This window comes from Betta splendens, chromosome 21 (genome assembly GCF_900634795.4).
Source record: "Betta splendens chromosome 21, fBetSpl5.4, whole genome shotgun sequence".
NCBI classification, from domain to species: Eukaryota; Metazoa; Chordata; class Actinopteri; order Anabantiformes; family Osphronemidae; genus Betta; species Betta splendens.
Window position 1 is genome coordinate 13,900,339 of NC_040899.1, and position 22,882 is coordinate 13,923,220.

The 22,882-nt window shown below is 43.3% G+C and overlaps 2 protein-coding genes across 2 annotated transcripts; one reads left to right on the plus strand and one right to left on the minus strand.

Annotated features, from left to right (window-relative positions):
* The first annotated feature begins 1,728 nt into the window (after positions 1–1,728).
* Positions 1,729–10,573, plus strand: LOC114847775 (lactase/phlorizin hydrolase). The gene is made up of 17 exons (XM_029137814.2): positions 1,729–2,368; positions 2,754–2,824; positions 3,429–3,506; positions 3,594–3,687; positions 4,046–4,130; positions 4,223–4,892; positions 4,979–5,627; positions 5,717–7,267; positions 7,345–7,613; positions 7,707–7,997; positions 8,082–8,280; positions 8,485–8,687; positions 8,792–8,898; positions 9,013–9,144; positions 9,236–9,459; positions 9,557–9,793; positions 10,126–10,573. The coding sequence occupies exons 1-17, from the start codon at positions 1,771–1,773 to the stop codon at positions 10,308–10,310; spliced, it is 5,643 nt and encodes a 1,880-aa protein (XP_028993647.1). The 5' UTR covers positions 1,729–1,770; the 3' UTR covers positions 10,311–10,573.
* A 1,493-nt stretch (positions 10,574–12,066) lies between these two features.
* Positions 12,067–18,503, minus strand: gjc4b (gap junction protein gamma 4b). The gene is made up of 3 exons (XM_029137412.3): positions 18,128–18,503; positions 13,547–14,720; positions 12,067–13,440 (listed from the first exon to the last, which is right to left on the minus strand). Exons 2-3 carry the CDS (start codon positions 14,691–14,693, stop codon positions 13,427–13,429), a joined length of 1,161 nt encoding a protein of 386 aa, XP_028993245.1. The 5' UTR covers positions 14,694–14,720; positions 18,128–18,503; the 3' UTR covers positions 12,067–13,426.
* Between the last annotated feature and the right edge of the window lie 4,379 nt (positions 18,504–22,882).

Sequence of the window (22,882 nt, forward strand, 5' to 3'; positions counted from 1 at the left end):
ATCACCATCACTCTGCCGTCATGACACTAAGGGGAGAGCTCCACTCAGCAAGCATTTGATTAAAGAACCAGCAGAACGTCCCGTCTCATCTAATGCCACAAACAGCGTGGACACGGCAGCAACTGTGTTATGCTTATTTTGGTCTGTCAGGGACACAGATGTAAAGTTTAAGGTGACACTGAGAAGTAAAGTGTATTACAGTGTGTTGTCTTCACTACTCTGGTGGCTCTGGAGGCTCAGCTACGGAACGGGCCTCCTGCTGATTGAAGATGTGGACAAGTGAACGGGGCAGGACACGCAGGACCGACACCCACGCTGAATTAAGGAGCAAATGCTGTTGAGAAGGTGCGTCGCCCTGGAGACCAGAGGCAGGAAGCCCAGCAGGGATGCCCACTTGCCCTGTTAGACCCTGGGACGAGTGGTGTGACATGATCCAGTCATGGTATTGAGTGTGAAAGGACGGCTGTATTATAAATTACTAGGTGAGTTAAATATATATCAGTACCTCTAAATTAGTAGTCGCATTAAAACCACTCACTGATTGACATTTTTCTTTAGTTGGTATCTTTATTCAACCGTTTTACTTAATGCAACATGCTTCATAATCTCCACACAGAAAAATGATTTCCTGGCGCCATCTGGAGGTGATTTACTGACATTGACACCAAAACGCCACAATGATTGTTCCACTCTTGATTATTTATGCTTAAAAGTTATGCTTAAAACATTGGCTCAACATTTTTTAAACCTCTTGTTTAGTTTCAGGACAGACGACAACGAGAAAGAACCACAACTTGCATTTTGTCGCTATAAAAGTTATCAGCAAGTAAAGTAAAGACATGGATTAAGATTCTATGCGTTTCTAGAATTAGTACTAACATTTATTTTGTGTTATTTTATTCCTGATGTATTTGTATTTCACATATTTGACAATAATGGAACTAAACAATGATTTGCACCAATATAATTAAACATTTTTTATTAACTTCTCCATCCATCCATTTTCTACCCCTTAGTCCCATGCGGGGATGCAGGGGGTGCTGGAGCCCATCCCAGCAGTCTATGGGCGAGAGGCAGGGTCCACCCCTGTCATTCTCCTCTATCTTATCTTTTATAATATATAAAAGCTTGACTGATAAACTAAACTGCAAGGTCAATAATATCCCATCCAACAAGTGGTAAATTTACTGATAAGCACAATTATTTACGAGTTAAATTCGAACCTAAGGCAGATATTTTACCTCATTTTAATCTTTAAAAAATGATTTTTGAATATTTTTTGTGTTTTGTGTCCCATGCAGACCAGTCGGGTGTGTCTGTTTCCACGGAAACAGTTGTGTGAGAAAGCAGAGGAGTAATAATAAGTGCTATTATTGTCAGTTGAATGATTTTAACTCAAGCACCCCTAGTTTAATTCTCAAAAGTACATTTACCCGTCTATGACAGTTTTGTCTCATTAAAATGTATTTTAATTAAGTACACAGAATATAAGATTGTGATGCATCCCATGAAAAGGAAACTGCCAGTGTGTATTGAGCTGAATCCTTTTAACAAGCACAGTGATATGAAGCAAACAAAAGCTCCTTCATGAGCACACCACAAAAGGTCAGTTATCTCAGGTCTGCGTGAGTCCAGAGTCTTTCTGACTATCACACAGCTATGATAAAAAGCCACTAAACTGTGATATTGGTCTTAATTATGTAATGGTGATCAGGAGCAAACTCTCCTGCTTTAAATAGCTTGGTTACTAGTGGGTATTTTCAGTCCATCATGGCCCGGCTGCTGTGGTCTGTGTGTCTGTGTGTTCTCTGGCTGCACAGCTGTCACAGCAGTGGGCTGGATGGGCAGGAGGAGTTCATGCTTCTGGCTGGACCTCTAGTGGGAAACTCCAAAGAGGCCTTTGACTGCAGCTCTCCCATTCCCACAGGCTCCAGACAGTACTTTGAGTACCTCCAGAGCCGAGGGGTGACTCACTTCAAGGTGCCGCTGTCATGGTCTCAGCTTCTACCTACAGGGCACCCCCGGCAGCCCCGGCAGGCTGCGGTCACCTGCTACCGGACCCTTCTGCGACAGCTGGTGGCGGCGGGCCTCCAGCCTCTGCTGGCTCTGCACGGATCCACAGTACCGACCCCTTTCAGGTCCAGGTATGGAGGCTGGGAGAGCCCAGAGCTGGTAGACATGTTCCAGCAGTACGCCCGGTTTGCCTTCCAGGAGTTCGGAGCACTGGCACACACGTGGGTGATAATGAGCGACTTGGATGACGTCTGGGACGATGGACAAACTACAGCTGCGCCGGATTTTCTGCAGAACCTCTTTAAAATCAGCCAGAACCTTTACCAGCTCTACCATCAACGCTTCCCTGGCAAAGGTAGAAACTAAATACAGGCCTGAGATGTTTATTTTAATAAATAAATAAAACATGACTTGGTTACAATATGTAATAGCTGATGTATTGCATTAATCTTTTAGTGACCAAGTAAAAATCTTCAAAGATTACAAGCGTAGACATATAGATGATTATTATCTCAACAATCAGTTCTAATGAGATCAATAAAATAATTTTAACATGCACTCTGTGCAGCTATAAGCCATGTTCATTAACATAACATAAGCCTCTGAAAATGATTTACACGTTTACTGTAGATACATTTTCCATGAAAAAGTCCATTTATGATTAAGATCAAAGCACGTCGTGACTGCACAAATGATATCATCATTGTCCTAAATGTCCTCATGCGTCCGTGTGGTTTCAGGAAGACGTCTGTCACTGGGGTTGAGAGCTCCGGACGCTGGGACTCTGTCGCGGATCAGAGGCTCAAACACAGTGAGTCGTATCACATATTCTCCTCTCTCTTTTCAGTCTTACTGGCTTCAGTACTTGCATCACACATCAGACGAGACCAAAAAACATAAAGCCAATTATAAACAAGAGGTTTTTGAAGATAAATTCTGCATGAAAACACCTGTGTTTTTGGAAAATGCTGATTTGAATTTGGTTGCTCAGCCTTCAATTGAAAAAGACTTGCTGCCTTCTTAGACTTGGTCTCCTTCCTCTAGCTCTGTCTAGAAAATATTGTAATAATTGCGATCATTGCGGTGTACAGCACGACCCCTTTTCTTGTCTTTATGTTCAAAGATCAGGTGTCAGCAGCTCGTTGCCTGTATTGGTCTCTGCCCTCTCGCTCCCAACACTGAAATCTCACTTTAATCGGTGGACAGATTCTAATTTATTAATCCAAGAGGAGCGGACTAGTTTTACCTCATTAGTGCTCATTAGTGCTGCTTTCACAACCACATGAAAAACATATTCATCCTTCTGGGAGATTCTCCAAATAACATATTAATAATACACTCAAATAGATGTAGTGTCATTCACATGGGGCATTAAATGATTTGTAATTGTAATATCTAGCTCTTGTTTTCAACAGATAGATTTCCTGTCAGTGCATATTGACTATAACTGTGCTACTCCATCAAACATAGCAAAGGAGCTGAGGAGTTTACAGGTAGAGCAAATATTAAAGAGTATTTTTTTTATTTAATTTGCATTTCATATATTATATTCCAGCCCATTGGTCTGCTTTATGTTGCAGTTGTCCAGTGGGAATTTACCAATCCTAATTTACACAATGACAGCTCATGATTGCTCCAATGATCAGTTCCAGCTACTTGGAAGTTTCCTGCAAGGTAAACGTGAACGTAGCTCATTTAATATTGTGATAATTATTTCAACGCAAACCAATGCACAACTGATGAATGATGTGAATTACAATTATATTGCTTCAAAACACTTGATAATAAATAATCTTTGTGACTTAACTGATTAAGACTCAGTATTAAGGTTTGCCTGCAGTAAATTGCAAGGTAACTTTTTTTTTACAGCACAATGATCATAAATGTGTTTCTCACGTGGCAGTGACTTATGTAACTGGATTTTGCAACGGGACTGTAAAACTTTACAAGCAGAATCACATGAACAGTTTCACGATTTATCGAATGCACACAATCAACATAATAGCCACTAACTGTGTTTTTAATACATCAGTCTTCAACGATAATGACCTGAATATTCTGGGATGTGACATGAGGGATGTGTTGGGTAAGATGGACTTGAAGAATGCCGCAGGCAGGTAAGAGATTGTCTGGGTAGAACTGCACTAAATTATATTCATTTCTTTTTTTTATTTACTAGCTCAGGTAAAACATTTTCCCAATCTCACAGCATTCCAGATGCAAAGGTAGTAAAGATTGGAAACAGTTACCAGAATGTGTGGGAGAAGTTTGGAAGCCAGACTACAGCAGAACGAGACCTTTTCCTAAACGACTCATTCCCCGCTGGCTTCCAATGGGCCACCTCCAGTGAGTCCTTCAAGGTGGAGGGAGGATGGTCAGAGGGTGGAAAGGGGGTGACCATATGGGACTCTTTTGGTCATGATGGCCTTGCCTTTGCCAATCAGACAGCCGATCTGGCTTGTGACAGTTACCACAAAGTGGATTACGACGTCTATCTTCTACGAGGTCTTCATGTGAAAACCTTCCAGTTCTCCATTTCCTGGGCTCGTATTTTCCCCTCTGGCTACCGTGGCAGCCACTCTGAGAAGGGGGCTCTCTACTATGACAAACTGATCAATGCTCTCATTGAATCTAACATACAACCTGTTGTCACTCTCTACCACTGGGATCTGCCTCAGGCACTCCAAGACTTAGGGGGTTGGAACAACCATTCCATTATCGATGCCTTCAAGGACTATGCAGACTTCTGCTTCTCTAGGTTCGGAGACAGGGTCAAGACCTGGAACACATTTAGCAGCCCCTGGACAGTGAGCCATGCTGGGTATGGTACTGGAGAGCATCCCCCTGGAGTAAAGGACTATGTTGTTGCCTCCTATCAGGTGGGAGAATATTACAGTTAAAACTACAGTATATGCAGTTTCATTGTTATTCTGGATTAAAATCAAACTACATATTATTTTTTCAGGTCACTCATAATATAATCAAGTCCCATGCTGAAGCCTGGCATGTCTACAATGACAAGTATAGGACAAAACAAGGAGGAAAAGTGGGAATTGCACTGAACTCTGACTGGGCTGAGCCCGCGGATCCCCTTAGACCTGAAGACATGGCAGCTGCAGATCGCTATTTGCAGTTCATGCTAGGCTGGTTTGCACATCCTATATTTGTAGATGGAGAATATCCGGCAACACTCAAGACTCAGATTGAGGAGAAAAGAAAAAAGTGTCCTCACACTGAACCTGCAAGGCTTCCAGTTTTCACCCCTGAAGAGAGGAAGAGGATACACGGAACCGCTGACTTTTTAGGGTTAAACCACTACACCTCACGTTTGGTTACCTTCAGTGATGGCGGATGCGTCCCTGGTCCTCAGGGGGTTGGTGACTTCCAGGCATTTGCAGATTCATCGTGGCCTTCTACATCTTCTGACTGGATTTATTCTGCACCGTGGGGTCTCAGAAGGCTTCTAAACTACATTTCAACAGAATACATGAACGTTACCAAAGTACCCATTCATATAACTGGGAATGGAATGCCTTCTCAGTACAGTGGAGACACTCTCAATGACACCAGCAGGATAGAGTACATAGAGAGTTACAGCAATGAGGCTTTGAAAGGTACGTGACTGGACGTTCTCTGAAAGATAACCACCTTCATTCTGTGATTAAATATAACTTCAACTATATGTTGTGTATGTTTTTTGCAGCAATATTATTAGATGGAGTAGATGTGCAGCGATTTACAGTGCAGTCACTCACTGATGGATTTGAGGGAAGACAAGGATACAGCCAACGGTTTGGTCTTCACCACGTCAACTTCGAAGATGCAAACAGACCAAGAACACCAAAGCAGTCTGCATACTTCTACTCTAAGGTTATCAAGCAAAATGGGTTTGGTTCAAAGAAGGGGCCTGTTGTTAAAGGGCTGGACATGCAACCCTCTGTTCGTCCAACTGCTTTATTGCCCTCTGAGGTACCGTCCAAATCAAAGGCAGTCTGGGAGAAGTTCTCGCACCAGTCAAAATTCCAGAGAAATATTTATCACTACGGCACTTTCCCAGAAGACTTCAGATGGGGAGTATCGTCTTCAGCTTATCAGATTGAGGGTGCCTGGAATGTTGATGGGAAAGGGGCAAGCGTGTGGGATACCTTCACTCATAAACCTGGAAGTATTCCTGCTAATGCCAATGGAGATGTTGCCTGCGACAGTTACCACAGACTGGATGAAGACCTTTACATGCTGCGGGCTCTCAAGGTTAAGTCATACAGATTTTCTCTGTCCTGGTCCAGGATCTTTCCCAATGGCAGGCGATCCTCCCTGAACCAGAAAGGCGTTGATTACTATAACAGGCTCATTGATGAGCTCTTAGCAAATAACATCACCCCCATGGTGACCCTCTATCACTGGGACCTTCCTCAAGCTCTGCAAGGCATTGATGGTTGGGAAAATGCGGGTATGATTTACCTTTTCAATGACTTTTGTGATTTCTGTTTTGACACGTTTGGAGACAGGGTGAAATTTTGGATTACTTTCAACCGGCCTGACACGATTGCATGGTCCGGGTATGGGCTTGGAGAGATTCCACCCAATATAAAGAATCCAGGAACTGCACCATACACAGTTGCACACAACCTAATAAAAGCTCACGCTGAAGTCTATCACACATATGATAATAAGTACCGCAAATCCCAAGGCGGGCTAGTATCCATTGCTCTCTCTGCGGATTGGTTTGAACCCAAAGATGCTAACCTGCCACGAGAAGTGATGGCTGCTGACCGCGCACTACAGTTTCAACTCGGGTGGTTTGCACACCCGATATTTAAAAATGGTGACTATCCTGATGCAATGAAATGGCAAGTTGGAAACAAAAGTGAGCTCCAACGTCTTCCGGAGTCAAGACTACCGTCTTTTACTGAAGAAGAGAAAAGTTTCATTAGGGGAACAGCCGACGTGTTCTGTGTAAATCACTACACTACAAAAATTGCTCGCCATGTTACATCAAAGCTTTCCCCAAAATCGTATCAATATGACAGGGATTTTGTAGAATCTGACGAAAGTGAGTCGTCAAGCACAGCTATCAATGGCCAGAGGGCTGTCGCATGGGGGTTAAGAAGAGTCCTGAACTGGATTAAGGAAGAGTATGGAGATCCAGAGATTTACATAACAGAGAACGGCGTGGCCACAGAATCGAAGATAACTTGGGATGACACTGCCAGAGTATTTTACTACAAGACCTATATTGACGAGGCTCTCAAAGGTGATCTAATATGAACATCTCTCTTAAGATAAACATTACTTAGTATTGAAATCTTATCACCAATTTCCCTTTTTCAGCCTATGACCTTGATGCTGTGAAGGTGAAAGGATACGTAGCAACATCACTTATAGATTCTTTTGAGTGGCTTAATGGATACAAAGTTGGGTTTGGATTGCACCATGTTGATTTCACTAATCCCAACCGGCCAAGGACTCCCAAGTACTCAGCTCACTATTACTACCAGGTCATAAAGAACAATGGTTTCCCTACTCCAGATGATGACAAAATCCTGTATGGCCATTTCCGCAAGGGTTTCATTTGGAGCGTTTCAACAGCATCTTACCAAGTAATTCTTTGATCTGCAACCGTTTTCCATCCATCCATCATCCTATCAGCTAGATAACAGGTCCTGGGTTAAATATATGTTTTGCATTAACAGATTGAAGGGGGGTGGAGAGCAGATGGAAAAGGCCTCAGCATCTGGGATACATTTGCTCACACTCCTCTCCGAGTGTCTGATGATGACACTGGGGACATAGCTTGTGACAGTTACAACAAAATAGAAGAGGACATTGCCATGTTGAAGCAGCTTAAGGTGACTCATTACCGCTTCTCCATTTCCTGGCCAAGGGTGCTTCCCGATGGCACCACCAACCACGTCAATAAGGCTGGACTCAACTACTACCACAGACTGGTGGATGCATTGCTTGCTGCAAACATCCAGCCTCAGGTCAGTGGTATTATTGTCAACACCTTATAAAAATAATTGCATATATAAGTGTAATAAACCTGAGATGTTTCTGTTTGCTGTCAGGCCACTCTTTACCACTGGGACCTTCCACAAGCTCTGCAAGATGTTGGAGGCTGGGAGAATGATACAATTGTTGACAGATTTAGAGAATACGCAAATGTCATTTTTAGTCAACTAGGTCCCAAAGTGAGATTATGGATCACCATTAATGAGCCATACAATGTAGCAAATATAGGCCATGGCTATGGAACAGCTGCTCCAGGTTTGCCTTTATAAATTCTTCACAATAAATGTGAATTGACAAGATATTAAAGCTTGTTTTGCATTAGAACCTGTTTATTTTATTATTCTTTGAGGAAAGTAGAAGATCAATAACGATCACTACACTTGCAGATACGATTTAGATTAGAATTCTATGTTTTGTAGACTTTCTACACTTCCAACAAATCTGCCTGTCTGTGTACAGGGATCAGCTTCCGACCAGGCACTCTGCCCTACATCGTGGCTCACAACCTGATTAAAGCTCACGCCGAGGCTTGGCACCTGTACAATGATAAATACAGAGCCGAGCAGAAAGGAATTATTTCCATAACGATCAATTCTGACTGGTCAGAGCCCAGAAATCCCTATAAACAGGAGGACATTGATGCTGCAAGACGTGTGGTGCAGGTAAAATACCAACAACAGTGTATTACATTTTGCAGCTTGTGTTGTGTATGTATCACATTTACAGTTCTGTGTGATAATAGTGTCTAACATCTGTCTTTGTACAGTTCCAACTTGGCTGGTTTGCCCATCCGATATTTAACGGAGACTACAGCGATACCATGAAGACAATAATTCGAGAGCGAAGCTTAGCTGCTGGTCTGGCCAAATCTCGGTATAAGAAAAAAATCTATTCCTACAAATTTTTATTGCCTGAAAAAATAATACCTTTAACTTTTTATAACTAGCACAGGAATATAAAACTTTTGATATCTGTACAAATCTCCAGGCTGCCTGAGTTTTCTCCTGAGGAGATCAAAAGAATTAAGGGTACTTATGATTATTTTGGGTTCAACCATTACACCACCGTTCTCGCATTCCCTGTGGATTATAAGAACCTTCAACACTATGATGCTGACAGGTACTGTAAGCATAGTAACCATGTGTGTTATATGAGGTGTGAATGATGAGTACAGCTCATGAAATATAAAAGGCCAATTTATTTTTCATAGAGGTGTGGGGACAATTGCTGATCGTACCTGGCTGGATTCGGGTTCGGGCTGGCTGAAAGTGTCTCCATTTGGTTTCCGGAGGATTTTAAACTTTATCAAGGAGGAGTATGGAAACCCGCCCATTATTATCACTGAGAATGGCATCTCAGAGCGGGGGGCTGTTGACCTAAATGACATTCACAGGAGCTACTACTTTGAAAAGTACATCAACCAGTTGTTGAAAGGTATCAAATTACAACTTTATGGAGTAAAACTAGGACCCAAAAATGGTTTTGTCAAAATGAACTAAAAACTTGACAAAAGCAATTTCTCTCATTCCAGCTTACTTGCTAGATGACATTGATATCAGTGGTTACACCGCTTGGACACTGATGGACAACTTGGAGTGGGCAACTGGCTTTGCAGAGAGATTTGGCCTTTTCTATGTCAACCGCTCAGACCCAAAACTTCCTCGAGTGGCCAAAGCATCTGTTAAAACCTACTCTACTATAATCAATTGTAATGGTTTCCCTGACCCTGACTCGGGGCCCAACGACTGCTTGGACCCTGTGCCTGAAGGTAACCTAAAGCGTTGCTTAGACGTGATGTCAGGATGATGTGAGATGAAATGCTCGGTAACATGGAAGCAGGTGTATTTGGGTTTCAATGGTTTCCTGGAGTAAGTGTAATAACCAGGACAAATAGCTTTTCAGGTATTGAGACTTTGAGGTTATGTAATTCTTTTTGGTGTTTCCTGACTTTATGTCATCATGACAATGTTATTTTTTATTAGAAAAAAAGGAACTATAGATTTTTCGAATGTATATTTCTATAGACCTACAATAATATAAACATAGAAAAACTAATATTAAAAACATAGATTGTGAGCTGACTTGGTGTCTTTCCTGCAGGAACGAGTGAGCCGATCACTGAAGACACTGTGAACTTCCTGGGTATGAAGCTCTCCATCAGCAATGCTGAGACTGGACTGAATGCCACCTTCGCTCTACTGATTGTTGCAGTGTTTGGAACCATTTGTTTTTCTGTTTGCTTCTTTGTAGCAAGAAAAAAAGTCAGGAAAAACAGGTTAGTATAGGAACCTAAAGGCTGGAGGATGAATGGATGTCCAACACACAAGAATCAGCATCTCTATACAAACAAAGCTGCACAAAATCTTTCAAATGCTAAATCATCCCTGGATACGTTTTTTAAACTATTATGTAAACGAAAGAAAACATAAATTTTTAAGTTGTGCAAATAAATACATCTGAATACAGTCATTCCTGTAATGTATACAATTTGTAAGTACAAAATGTATGTTTCTGAAGACAACATAATAAAGTCCAGCTAGTTTGTTGACATTCGTTCTCATTTGTCATAATATAAAAATTTCAGTAATGTATAGACAGTGTGTTCTGCCCTCAGTTTTAGCTGAACACGGTAAAAATGTGTGCAATCCTTTTTTTTCTAGGTCTATTTTGAAACTCTCCAAAGAGGAAGTGTTCTGGCTCAGTAGCTCTAAACTCTGGAAGCAACACTGCGTACGGTTCTGTGTGTGATGAATGCTTTTCCTATGCTTCCGAAAACAATGGCTGTGCATTCTTCATTGTAGAATGTGAAACCTGTATTCAGACGTATTTGAGTTTAATGTAGTGTTCACTCGCCTATGTTATCCTGATGGCATCACTGGACGGGTGCTGAAGGCCTGCGGTCTTCAAGATCTTTAACCAGTCCATTGCCCCACCCTGTCTCAAGTCCTCAACCATTGTCCCCCTGCCCCAAAAAATCCACAATCAGCAGCATCAAGGACTACAGACGAGCTGCATTCACTTTGTCATGAAGTGCTTTGGGAAATTGGTATGTAGTCATTTCACCTCATGTCTTCCATCTACACTGGACAGTTCCAGTTTGCAAACAGGGCAAATAGATAGACAGAATACGCCATTACCACCACTCCCCACACTGCTCTGTCCACCTGGAGCAGCTGGGGAGCCATGCGAGGCCGCTGTTTGTGGATTTCAGTTCTGCTTTTAACACCATCCTCCCTCGCAGACTCGTGTCCAAACTAGAGGCCCTCAGGCTCTCCAGCTCCAGCGCCTCTGGATTTTGGACCTCCTGACAGCCCACCCCCAGAGGGGTTCCCAGATGGCCACAGCCATCACTCTCAGTAACAGCTCACCCCAAAGGGCTGTGTGCTGCTGTTGTCCTTCTACCGTTGCTCACGAGCATTTAAATATACTGTGTCTGGTTTGTCAGTTGCTCTCCAGAGTCACCACCACAGCTCAGAAGATCATCGGCCACCTTCTCCCATCTCTGGAAGAACTGTACAGTTCCTGCTGCCTCAAAACATTCTGCAGGTCTCATCACACCCTGAACATTCTTTGTTTGAACTGCTGCCTTTAGGCAGGAGATACAGAACAATTACAACAAAGAAAAACAGACTAAAAAACAGCTTTTATCAGAGAGCCAATATTGCCTTAATTGCTAGTAAAATATAGGTGACGTCTCAGTTTGATGTGGTTTCACCAACTTTGAGCCGTCCAATAGTTGGATGTAAATAGATGTGTGGGTGTGTGTAACTTACAGGCATTTATATTTGCAATTTTTTATTTTTTTTTTCATTTTATTTATGATCATTCTATTTAAGGCTTTCACTGAAATTATTGCATTTTGATTTGGTTGTGCAACATACAATGACAATAAAGTTATTGTAATGTGGATTATGCCAATAGCATCACCTGTTAAAAGTTAAAAAAAAAAAAAAGAGCTCTCTTCCTGAACCTCACGTTTGGCTTGCTGTTTAGCTGCATCAATATAATGGAAGTATAAAACACGTAGTGGGAGCAGTACAGTGTTTTGCTGAAAAACATTTATTTTAAAAACTAACCACAATGTATTGTTTATACAAAAAAGTATAAAAAAAGTACAAAAAGCATTGTTCAAATATAACTTGAGATGACAATATCTATGTCGGTACAAACGGCACTGTGGGTACAATTCAGAGTATAAAAGCTGGCGTGTTTAAAGAGCGCATTCAAGCCATTGAATTCACATTGAAATGATTACATCATTTACAATCCTCTAAGACTGTCAGCAAACTCCAACCAAGAAATCAGCACTTTGACACATGGAACGTAAACGGAACAGTACAGTATTATCCCTCATTTAACCAACCGGTACATATCAATTTAGGTCGATGGGGTGAGGAGAAAAAAAATTATGTACCAAATAAAACATGCTGTGGGCTTCAGAGAAAAAAGTAAACAGGAAAACAACTTTGTCAAACTCAAAACTGTACCAAACCATATTCAGGTCACACCATGAACTGAACCAGGCTTCAGGGAGATAAGACAGCAGTAAATTAGATAAAATAAAGTTTTGGCCACCGTGACAAGAGCCTAAATCTAAACAACAATACTCTAAACTAATACAAAAATAACAGTATCAAATACAATTTAACAAGACATCGTCATGAGTTACAGGTTTTATTCAAGCATTACCCAGGTTTGTTTATTCCTTTGGACAAAGGTTCCCCAAGTGTGTGCCAGTTACTAAACCAGGCACGTGTTGTGCACTGTCAACACTGTCAGAAAGAAAATGCAACAAATGACACACTTTAAAAGAAACCTTTGTATGTAAATTAACGCTTCAGAAAGTCTTCATCAATATGACAATAACTCCAGTACCGTTCTTTGATGAGTGGTGCCTTGCACATTAGCCTCTTGCATCTACAGGCACTGACTGTAGCTCTCTCTCTAGTTTAACACATCCTGTTGCACTACGTCTGGCCTTACTTTACCAAGGTGCCATAAATTGGAGTTCCAGTTATTGTCTAAGGCAAACTTGAGATGCACCCACTGTCAACTTGCAAACACAACTCTTAAATCGCTAATAGCTCTAAGTCTCACAATAAGAAAAGAAAGAAAAAAAAAAAAGATAGCTGCCCTGAGGGAGAAGTACGGTTCTTGTTGCACAACTATAGTTTGTAATCACTTTGGATCTTCAGACAGGTTGGTCTCAGGTATTGCTGGGTTGAGACAACCATTCTTCTCCTTGCTTGACTTTATGCTCAGCCATGCCTGGCCGTAACACTGGAAGGCTTGGGCTGACTTCATTCAACTCAAGCAAACTCACAACATCAGACGCAAACGTACTCCCTGTTGATTCCCTTATGTGCGGTCATGGCTCCTGATATGAATGGCTGACGATATCCTATGCTCGGAGACCTGTGAATGCACAGAGATGGTCAGAGTTAGTTAGCTTACAGAAATGTTTTGCTGCAGGTGGCATGAGAGCGACCCCACAAACGTACCAAAAAGGTAGAAGACTCACCTTTTTCACATGTACTGCTCTGCTTCTCCTGGGCAAAGTTCAGTCTGTTCTGCTCAACTGCAGTGCCGTTGGACTCTGGGCTACTGCTGCGCGACGGACTGTTCTCATCATTCTGGTAAGCCAAATCCAGGTGCTGTTGGGCCAGTTTTAGGTGCCTGCGCAGCCTCTCGAGCTCCCGTGATGATGCCTCGTCTCCAAAGGACTCGCGGCCCGAGTCTCCCAGGTTGTCCCTGAAGGCCATTTTTCCTGATGGGTCCTTTTTCAAAGCTGTGTGGTAGCCTGGAGGCGCAGAGGGCTGGCGACAGATGGACGACCTCTGGCTGGCCAGAGCTGGGTGACGGGGAGTAGAAGGCCGAGACCTTGGTGCACAAAAGCAATCGCGAATACCGCTGATGCCGAGATGAAGGATCTCCAGTATGGTAAACAGCAGACATAAGGCGCTGACGGCATACATGATGAGCAAGAATATGGTTTTCTCTGTAGGACGTGACACAAAGCAATCTACAGTGTGTGGGCAGGGGGAGCGTGTGCATACATAGGACGGTGCCACCTCCAACCCATAAAGGATGTACTGTCCAAAAAGGAATGATACTTCGAAGATGGCACGGGATAGCAGCTGAAAGACATAGACCTTCATCAGGCCGTCTCTCTTGATACGACGGCGTCCGTCATGCTTTTTGGAAGGCTTCTCCACAACCTCCTTCTCCTTTTCTGGCTCAATCTCTTCCAGGATCATGGGGTCCTCCTCCCCATTGTCCTCCGCTTCCTCGTAGTCCCGGTTGGCCCCACGGTTAACTATAGGCATCCTCTTCTTGGCACGGGGGCGGTAGTCAACATCGTCCATGCGGGCAATCTTATGCATAGCAAAGCCAAGGTACATGATGGTCGGGGTGGTGATCATGATCACCTGAAAGACCCAGAAGCGAACGTGCGATAGCGGCGCAAAGGCATCATAGCACACGTTCTCACAACCAGGCTGGCCTGTGTTACACACAAATTTACTCTGTTCATCGTAGTATATGGACTCGCCTCCGACTGCTGTCAGCACAATGCGAAAGACAATGAGGAGCGTGAGCCAGATTTTGCCCACAAAGGTGGAGTGATTGGAGATCTCGTCCAACAGACGCGTGAGGAAACTCCAGCTCATTTTGGAACAAGAAGGAACCTCTCAAACCTGTGCAATGAAAAGAAAAGGGATCAGAATTTTATTCAAGTGTCTAATGTTTTGACAAAAGCAAACATGAACACTAAAAATAGGAAATGGTTACAGTTTGATCATTAATACCGCAATAAACAGTATATGCTATTGTTTTGTTTATATCCATGGTGTTTCATTATAAATGTACTTTTTACCAAATAGCCACAAGGTGGCGAGGTTGTGTCACTGTTGGTCCACATCTGGTGAGTTTCCATGCCAATGAACAAATCTCAACCCATGACTAAAGCCAATGCCAAATAATGCATGTTACCAATCACTAGAGTGCAACGCAGATTGCGTGTCGCTTCCATTCTTCCCATTTTCGAAAAGCAACAGACATTAACTAAACCCGCAACAAATTCCAGACCAACCCCTCACTGCTACATGCTCAGGCAAGTTTCAAGCAACGACGCCACCAACGAGCAATCTAAAAATCTGTGTGAAGGCACCATGACGGTAAACACATCAGACCATCTGATTGTTGGGTTCACAGAGCAGCTGGTAAACTACACTTGTGCAAAATTTGAGCTGTATTGGAATGAGATTTAACAGAACCAATGATAACACAAGTTCATCATTATACAGGGTAGTAAGCAATTCCAGGACATATTACGCAAGAGGTACAATTCCACACTAACTGGGTGCGATTTACCAGCACTGCACCCTCACAGTCACATTAGAGCAGGTAGATGTCAGGTTTAAGCAAAGTCTGACAAAAGCAGAGTTCATACCACTGCAAAGGCAATGAAGAGTTTCTGTGGTTTCACACCATATGTGAGCGACCTCTTCAAAGTCAAAAGGGTTGTTATCCACCACTATGAACCATACTAAGATGCTTTTGCCAAGTAGCTGACCAAACGTTTATTGGAAAGGGAGATTACCGTCCCTCTTTTGAACGTGCCAGAACCACTTCACAATAACCAGTCTGCTCAAGTTAACTAAAACCAATTGTGTGACTTTCACTTGGCCTTGATCATCCAGATGTGTGGAGGTGGGAACACATGGCGCACTGACACCGTAGAAAAAAAACTATTTAAAACTAAAACTATAAAACACCATATAAAACTATTGTTTTATACTATAATCTCTTATTTAAACACACCGTGTGGGGACATAAACCATAATTGACCATCAAATATGCAGCATGGTTGGTTTCATTATACAATGAAGAAGCCACATCCATTCCTCGTCTAAAGTATCAATCAGATGGAAGGACGGATAGATGGATCGTTTGTGGCGGCACTAAGGACATAACTCACCCTCATGGTGAGCACAGAGGTTCATCTTTGACTTATGACATTTATAGCTCCCATTTTTTCCAAACTTATGGTATGTTTTACATTAAGCTAAAATTAAAAAAAAAAAAGTCATAATGTACAACGAGTTCCATTATGTGGTCACTGTAGTCCTCTAGAGTCAATCTAGTTTCTATGCTTGCCTTTGATTATCTACTTACTGACAATAGTCACCTTTCAGTTTAGTGTTTCTGGTGGATAACATTTTACAGAACTACACCTCCACAACAAACAATTGCACCTTAGCCATAGTCCTTCATCTTCAGAAGCCAGTTTCCACACTATACGTATAACTAACGCTTGACAAACAGTAGAGGCACATGCTTTTAGAAAAACTGGATTAAAATGAAATTGATAATAGGCTAAAAGTACTATAAATCAAGGTTTGTGAACTGCTATTAGGCTTAGCGTCAGTAATATTCACCCAAGTACTACACACCCTGCTGCTTGTAATCCTGGATAATGGAAAAGTAGTGCCTTTGGATGCACTGGTCAAGGAACACAGAACCTTTGCCTATGAGGCTAAAATGAGTGTGAAAACATGGATAAGCAAAAAGGAGTATTATGTTTAAGATGAATGGACTGTTTGATTGATCTAATCTCACTGCTCATAATGGTGACCTGAAATCATTCATGCTGATAAAGCAGCCGCAATCTGAATAGTCACAGAAATAGTAGTGGTCCCCAAGTATTTGAATTGCTGAACTAGCATCACGTGTATTAAGCATAAATTACTAAACTTTAATTTACCTGAGCGTTTAGAAAGAAAGCTGTGAGATGGTGAACATTTGGTGGAAAAAAAACTAAATATACAAATTTTCTAAATCATTTTGTTGCTGCGTTGCATCAGTGGTTTATATTTTATTAGATAGCATAGTCCAGTGACTCTCAAACCCAGAGCCCAAGTCTTCCCTGCTCTGCTTGTTTTCCCAACAATTTGCGCTCCTCACACCGTTGAATATCTGGCTCAGGTGGGTATTTAGTCAACAAAGAGCTGGAAGACGCCCCCCCCTCAACTCATCTCAGATGGAATCTTCCAGCATAGGATGGTCTGAAATCACTTGAATCAGGTAATGTAAGTGGGTGGCTGGAGGAAGGGGGGGGGTATAATTTAGTTCCACAGACCTGATAAACCCCATAAAACTCATCACAACAACACAAACTAAAGTTGTGGCCCATCTTTAATTGCAGCCTTGTCCGGTCTGTTCACTTCAAAGAACAAGCAGCTGCTTCTCAGCGAGGAGGAGAGAGGTTCGCACTACAGAGAGGCTTTTGTGACGGTAACATCTGGGAGGCTACTTAAGGAGATACCTCATATAGCCCAAAGGCCTATAGACGAGAGGCCCTGAGAGGAAGAGGCTGGGAAAAAACAACAGTGAGTCAAAGTGAGGACTGGCCGCCACCAAGCAGCGGTTGGGACTAGGAAAAATAAACTGCACCGCCCTTTGCGTCACCAGTCACAACAATTAGGAGTTTGTTACTAAAAGTAGAAATAAAATCTAGATATGAAGATTGTTAAAAATTCTTTTTAACAACATTTAACAAATTTAAATATTTTAAGTTCTCCCAGAGGCCGCGTGGCTAGCGGGCCGACGTCACGACGACGATCCACATGCTCCCACAAACAGTGGTTACGAAGCTAACTGTGTTAAAGGTTAGCGCCATGTTACAAAATAGCTGTTGCTGAAGGTGAAGATGATTCAGCTGGAAACAATGTGAGGGACTTGAAATTAAAAGTAATTAAACATTCCGCCATATTAACCTCAGCCCGTGACCCTAGAGGCGGCGCGTTTCCCGTCAATGTGGCGCGACAAATCTATGCAACGCTATGGTTTGTACGGCGCAACGTTCATCAACGCTGCCTCGCGCCGGGCGCCGCGCTCGCACCAAAGTTGGGCTTTTAAACTGTTCCGCACACAGTAACACCAACGTTAACGTTTTAACGCCCAGGAATGATAAACGCGTTTTAACGAACCAGAAAATTATTAAAACTTAGAACCGAGGCGCTATTGTTAAGCGTTGAGCGTGATGCCGCCGCCGCCGCCTGTCGTGCGCCAGCGCCGCTTTGTTTTGCGTGTTTTTTCCTACCTCAAGTTGTGCTTTTAGCCTCGCGCCGCTTAAAGTTAGCGCGGTTTCTCCTCGGATATTCTCTTGAACGAACGCAAGGCCTCCTGCTCCAGTGGCTCTAACAGCCATGCAGTTTTCGTACTTTCCTACGAGGAGCCTGCGTCCTTTTCCGCTCCAGTTGCGCGCTGTACTGCGGGGTGAGGACAAAGAATATTCCCAAATCCTCCCCCCGTTTCTCCTCCCTTCAGCCGGTACCCCACCCCCTGTCTGCGCAGAGGAGGAGAGCGATCAACTGCCAGCATTCCTGATGCAATCCCTGCCTTGTCTTTCAGTCGTAACTCACAAATCAGTGGCACACAGAAAGAAGAGAATAAAAATGTTAATTAAAAAAAAAAGACTTGCGGGTGTGTTAAGTTGCACAAAGTGCGCCACTACTGAAAGTCGCTTTTTTTTGGCAAAGCTGCACACGTGCGTCATGTTATTGTGATGCAAATGCGTTTGGAGCTGCAGGTGATAATAGCGGCAGTTACACGCGGATCTTTTAAGTTTGCGTGCGGTTTTCAGGCTGCAGCTTCAGCGAGGGGATTTATGGGACGACAGGCAACCTATCGCCTCACGCGCTTCCTGCTGATGCAGATGTTTACAAGTGTTTGCCGTCACGAGACCCCTTTTCCGCCGTGTCACCCCGTTCTTCAGCGGGAGCAGCACATGCGCTTCCTCAGCTTCTCTTTGAAGCTCCAGCCCACTGTCACGACTAAAAGACAAAGGGCCTGGAATGTTTTGAGCTCGAATTTATGTCCTTTAGGACTGAAAGGGGTCCAGACGTGTGCGACGTCATCAGTCTCGGCATGAAGAGCCCTTTGTCGAGACTCAAGTCTTTATGGACGTGTTGTGTGCGAGGGGCAAACGTGGCATCTGTCATGGCAGCAATACTTCAGCTGGTGCGTTTTCAGGACGCTTACTTTGCACTTTCCATCTGCAGAGACGTGACTTAAATGAGATATGTGCGGTCGCTCAGATTGAGTATCGCAGGCATCCAGTCAGCATCAGCTCCTGAGCCCGGTCACTCACGTTGAATGATCACATTGTTCCTGCCAGTCTTCGGTGCTCACCCACCGCTCCGGCCACGGAAACGCAGACAAAGCAGATCCTGGCCTATCGATTGTGGTGCGAATGGGCAGCGATGACGAGAGGCCGTCTTTGCCTGGGCTCATCCCTCTCATACCTGGCACCCGGCGGGTGGAAAGCACATTAAAAGCAGTGTTTAATGACCGATATCTGCTGCAAGCAGGAGGTCAGTGGAGGAATGCGAAGCCCTTCCCCCTTCTCAGGGAGCAGCCAGGCTCTATTGTGAACCGCAAGCATGCTTTTATTCGTAGGGCGTAATATGGGGTGCCCTGGTTAACCACAGTCCAAATAAGCAGAAAAGATAATGTGCAGAGCGATCAGCCGTGATTTAGGCCTTCCTAAGACCAAGTTTATTTCTGCTTACCAACGGAGTGAACTGATATGTTTGCATGTAATTTTATTTTTCACGACCTCAAGCATTTTCTGGTTGGTGTATGTACAACTGAAATATGAACATTTATTTAGTTATTTTCAATAGAAAGCTGTTAGTTACATCCAGGAATATCTTTTCGTATCATTTCTATTTATTGGTCCCATGGCCAATAAATACACAAAATATAAAATACACGCTTCTCTTCTCCTCAATCAAATGTTTTTTAGTAGATGGTCTACATCTATTAGATCTACATTGGTCCGTAACAAGCAAAGCTCTACAACCCACATCTAAACCTTTAGATGAATGACAGCGGAGGTTGTGTATAACGTGGCCGGCATCATTTCTAAAATGAGTCACGTCGATAGCTTCTACTTCTGGTTAGTCGTGGATTCTATCCTTAACTCTTATTTAATGCTTCGGTTTCTGCTTTACCTCAAAAATGTCTGGTCCTGCAGTTCGTCATTGGCTGTTGGCTAACCAGAGAAATGCCTTAAGATTCACTAGTGTGATGTTGCGACACTAGTGAAGAGGTGAAAAGGCCTTTGCTTAAGAGTTGCCCATCTGTTTTCGCAGACCCATGACAGGACCCACAGTGAATCATCCCGTTGTGGTGTTTGCTTTCCTGCCACACACCCACCGCACACACACGCACGCACACGCACGCACGCACACACACACACACACACACACACACACACACACACACACACGTTTGATGAAGGAGTAAACCTACTAGTTTTGAGGCCTGACTGCTTGTGTAAGTTCTACTGGGATAATGTTCCCATTGAGACATTTGTAGCCAGCTCTTGCTGAAATACTCTGGAGGACTATGAACACAGGAAAAACACAGCTCACGCTGCAGAAGTTAGTTTTTGACAGTTGTCATTATTATGTTAACGTAAACGAGGAGATGATGTCCATAGGAACGTGAATGAGCAGCTGCGTCTGTTAGGCCGGTGGAGCCTGCAGGAACGCCGGCTGAAGGCTCCTGCTGGTTTTAATCTTTTAACTTGCATTCTTGAGTCAGTCTCCCTGCCAACAAACCCAGGAAAATGCACAAGGGTGCAACTCGTTTCATTAAATGGCATTAGCAGAAGGCTAACCTGGCAACCGCCCAACGTGACTTTGGACGACCAGCCATGTTTCCGCTGTGCGCCAAGAAGGAATTCCTCTCCCTCGGTCAGATGATTTGTTCTCGTCTCATATGTGTTTTTGTTTCCTTCAACAGCTACTGAAATTCATCTGGACGTGACCCTTTGTTGAAAACACACAAAGTTCAAGTAGTAGATTTACCTGCACTTGTATCTTTTTTGGCAATTATTCAGTGGCCAGAGTAATTAGGTGAAGCAATAAACCCAGCCCACACTGTTACAGTTTAATTCACAGTACTACAGGGAAGTTGAGTTTCCTGCCAGCAAGTCTAATATTTTCCATCTGTGTATTGTTTAGGATTCTGTGTATCCCAAATAGCTCCTATTAAGGTTCTGCTTCAGATCAGGAAAAACCCATGTGAACTTAACCTCATATAATAGATAAAGGACTAAACTTGCTGTCAGGGCTAAAAATAAGTTGATTGATCTCCTAAAGGCCTCGATCGTGACCGAATCTAAAAGTACAGAGAAAAAAAACAGATGAAAAACACTTAATGTCGAGTATATTACGCTGACTAGTTTGAGCTTTAGCATCGCTGGTTGATTCTTGGTTCCTGGTCCTGGTGAAGCAGTGTCTTTGAGCAAAACAACAAACCCCACGTTGCTAATTGTGTAAGTTATAGATTTTATATTGCAGAGGTTTCATTGTTCATACACATTGTGATTATAATTAAATGTTTTTCAATTGTCCTCTGTGCAAATCAAGTTTCCTTCCCAGTGGTTTAAAGTCCATTTAAATTTATAACCACATTACTGTGTGTTCTTTCTATTCTCGTCTCTCATCCTCTACGGGGGAGGAGGGGTGACTGGTCAGGCCTATTTTGCAAGGTCACCTTGTTTTGAATGGGGGAGGAAGACTGCGTGCTCTTGAGGTTACTTAGCGTAAACTTTGGTCAGCCTTTCTATTCCAGTAATTCCAACTTCCATCTCTTTTTTAAAGCAAGACAATGACCTAAAATGCACTTTACATGTATATGTATCTAATGTGATGTGAAATCAACATATAGATGCTGCTTTATGTCATTCAGCCAACACTCCTGAGTTCTATGGTCGGGTTACAGTTGAAACAGACTGCACGTGGGACACACAAAAGAAGCCCCGGGGAGGAGGGGTATGCGGTTACCGTGGAAACGGGCGACCCTACCCTCGGAGCAGATGGTGGTGGGGTTATCGGGGGCTGGGTGCGGAGACGCCGGGACCCAGAGATAATTATCTGTCCCAGGTTTCCCTCTGCGCGTCTTCTTAGCAGAACAGGTGGTTTGGGATGTGTTCAGCAGGAGGAGTTGGTTGAAGTTGAAACGAAAGATTTAGAATTCATATATTTGACATTGACATAGTTGTAAAGCTGCTGGCATGATGATAATCTTCGTCCACAATCTAAACCTCGGCTGTCTGACGAGTCTTCTCCCTCAGGGACACGTTTGTTGAACGGGGCTGGAATGTCACAGGTCTGAACAGGCGAGGGTGCAGAAGGCGGTGGTCAGCAACAGGTAGGTGACAGTCCAAACACGGGAACGGCCCGGTGTGCAAACACTGAGGGGATGAGACCCGGGCGAGGAACATGAGAAGAACGGAGCAGCCACACAGTGTCACATGCCTGCAGACTCTGAAGCCTCGTTTTTTTCTCTGCGTTGTATCAAATGATCAGTATTCATATGAATCAATTACTGTTGCTTTCACAAAAATACAAGCTATGCACCAACCTGTGGTTTATGTTGTGGTCATTTTAACAGAGATGATGATAATTAGGTTCCGTTTTACCAGCAGCGATAACAAACTCCCCCACTTTATCTTTATGTGAGCTTGGATCCTCTCAACAGACACGTGTATCTCCACTCCAGCTGTTCTGCATCTGGTTTGAAGGCATTTTATCTCAGCTGAGCTCTCACTGATACACACTTTGTGTCTAACTATGCAGAGTAACTGACACAGATTGTGGGTTTTTGTCCATCTGTCTATTCTGGTGGCTGTCGGTAAGTCTCGCAAACTGCCCGGCCTCGTCTGGTGACGTCAGCATGACTGCGCCAAACAGCCATAAATGTGTAGAGAAACTTGGCAGCCATGCAGCTCAGTCTGCGAGTGAAGTTAGACAGCGAGGAATTATGGGTAGAGGAAAACTGC

Coding starts and splice junctions, on each gene's coding strand:
- LOC114847775 (XM_029137814.2), top strand. CDS start 1,771: ATGGCCCGGCTGCTGTGGTCTGTGTGTCTGTGTGTTCTCTGGCTGCAC. Junction 8,899..9,012: donor GCTGGTCTGGCCAAATCTCG/GTATAAGAAAAA, acceptor ACAAATCTCCAG/GCTGCCTGAGTTTTCTCCTG. Junction 9,460..9,556: donor CATCAACCAGTTGTTGAAAG/GTATCAAATTAC, acceptor CTCTCATTCCAG/CTTACTTGCTAGATGACATT.
- gjc4b (XM_029137412.3), bottom strand. CDS start 14,693: ATGAGCTGGAGTTTCCTCACGCGTCTGTTGGACGAGATCTCCAATCAC.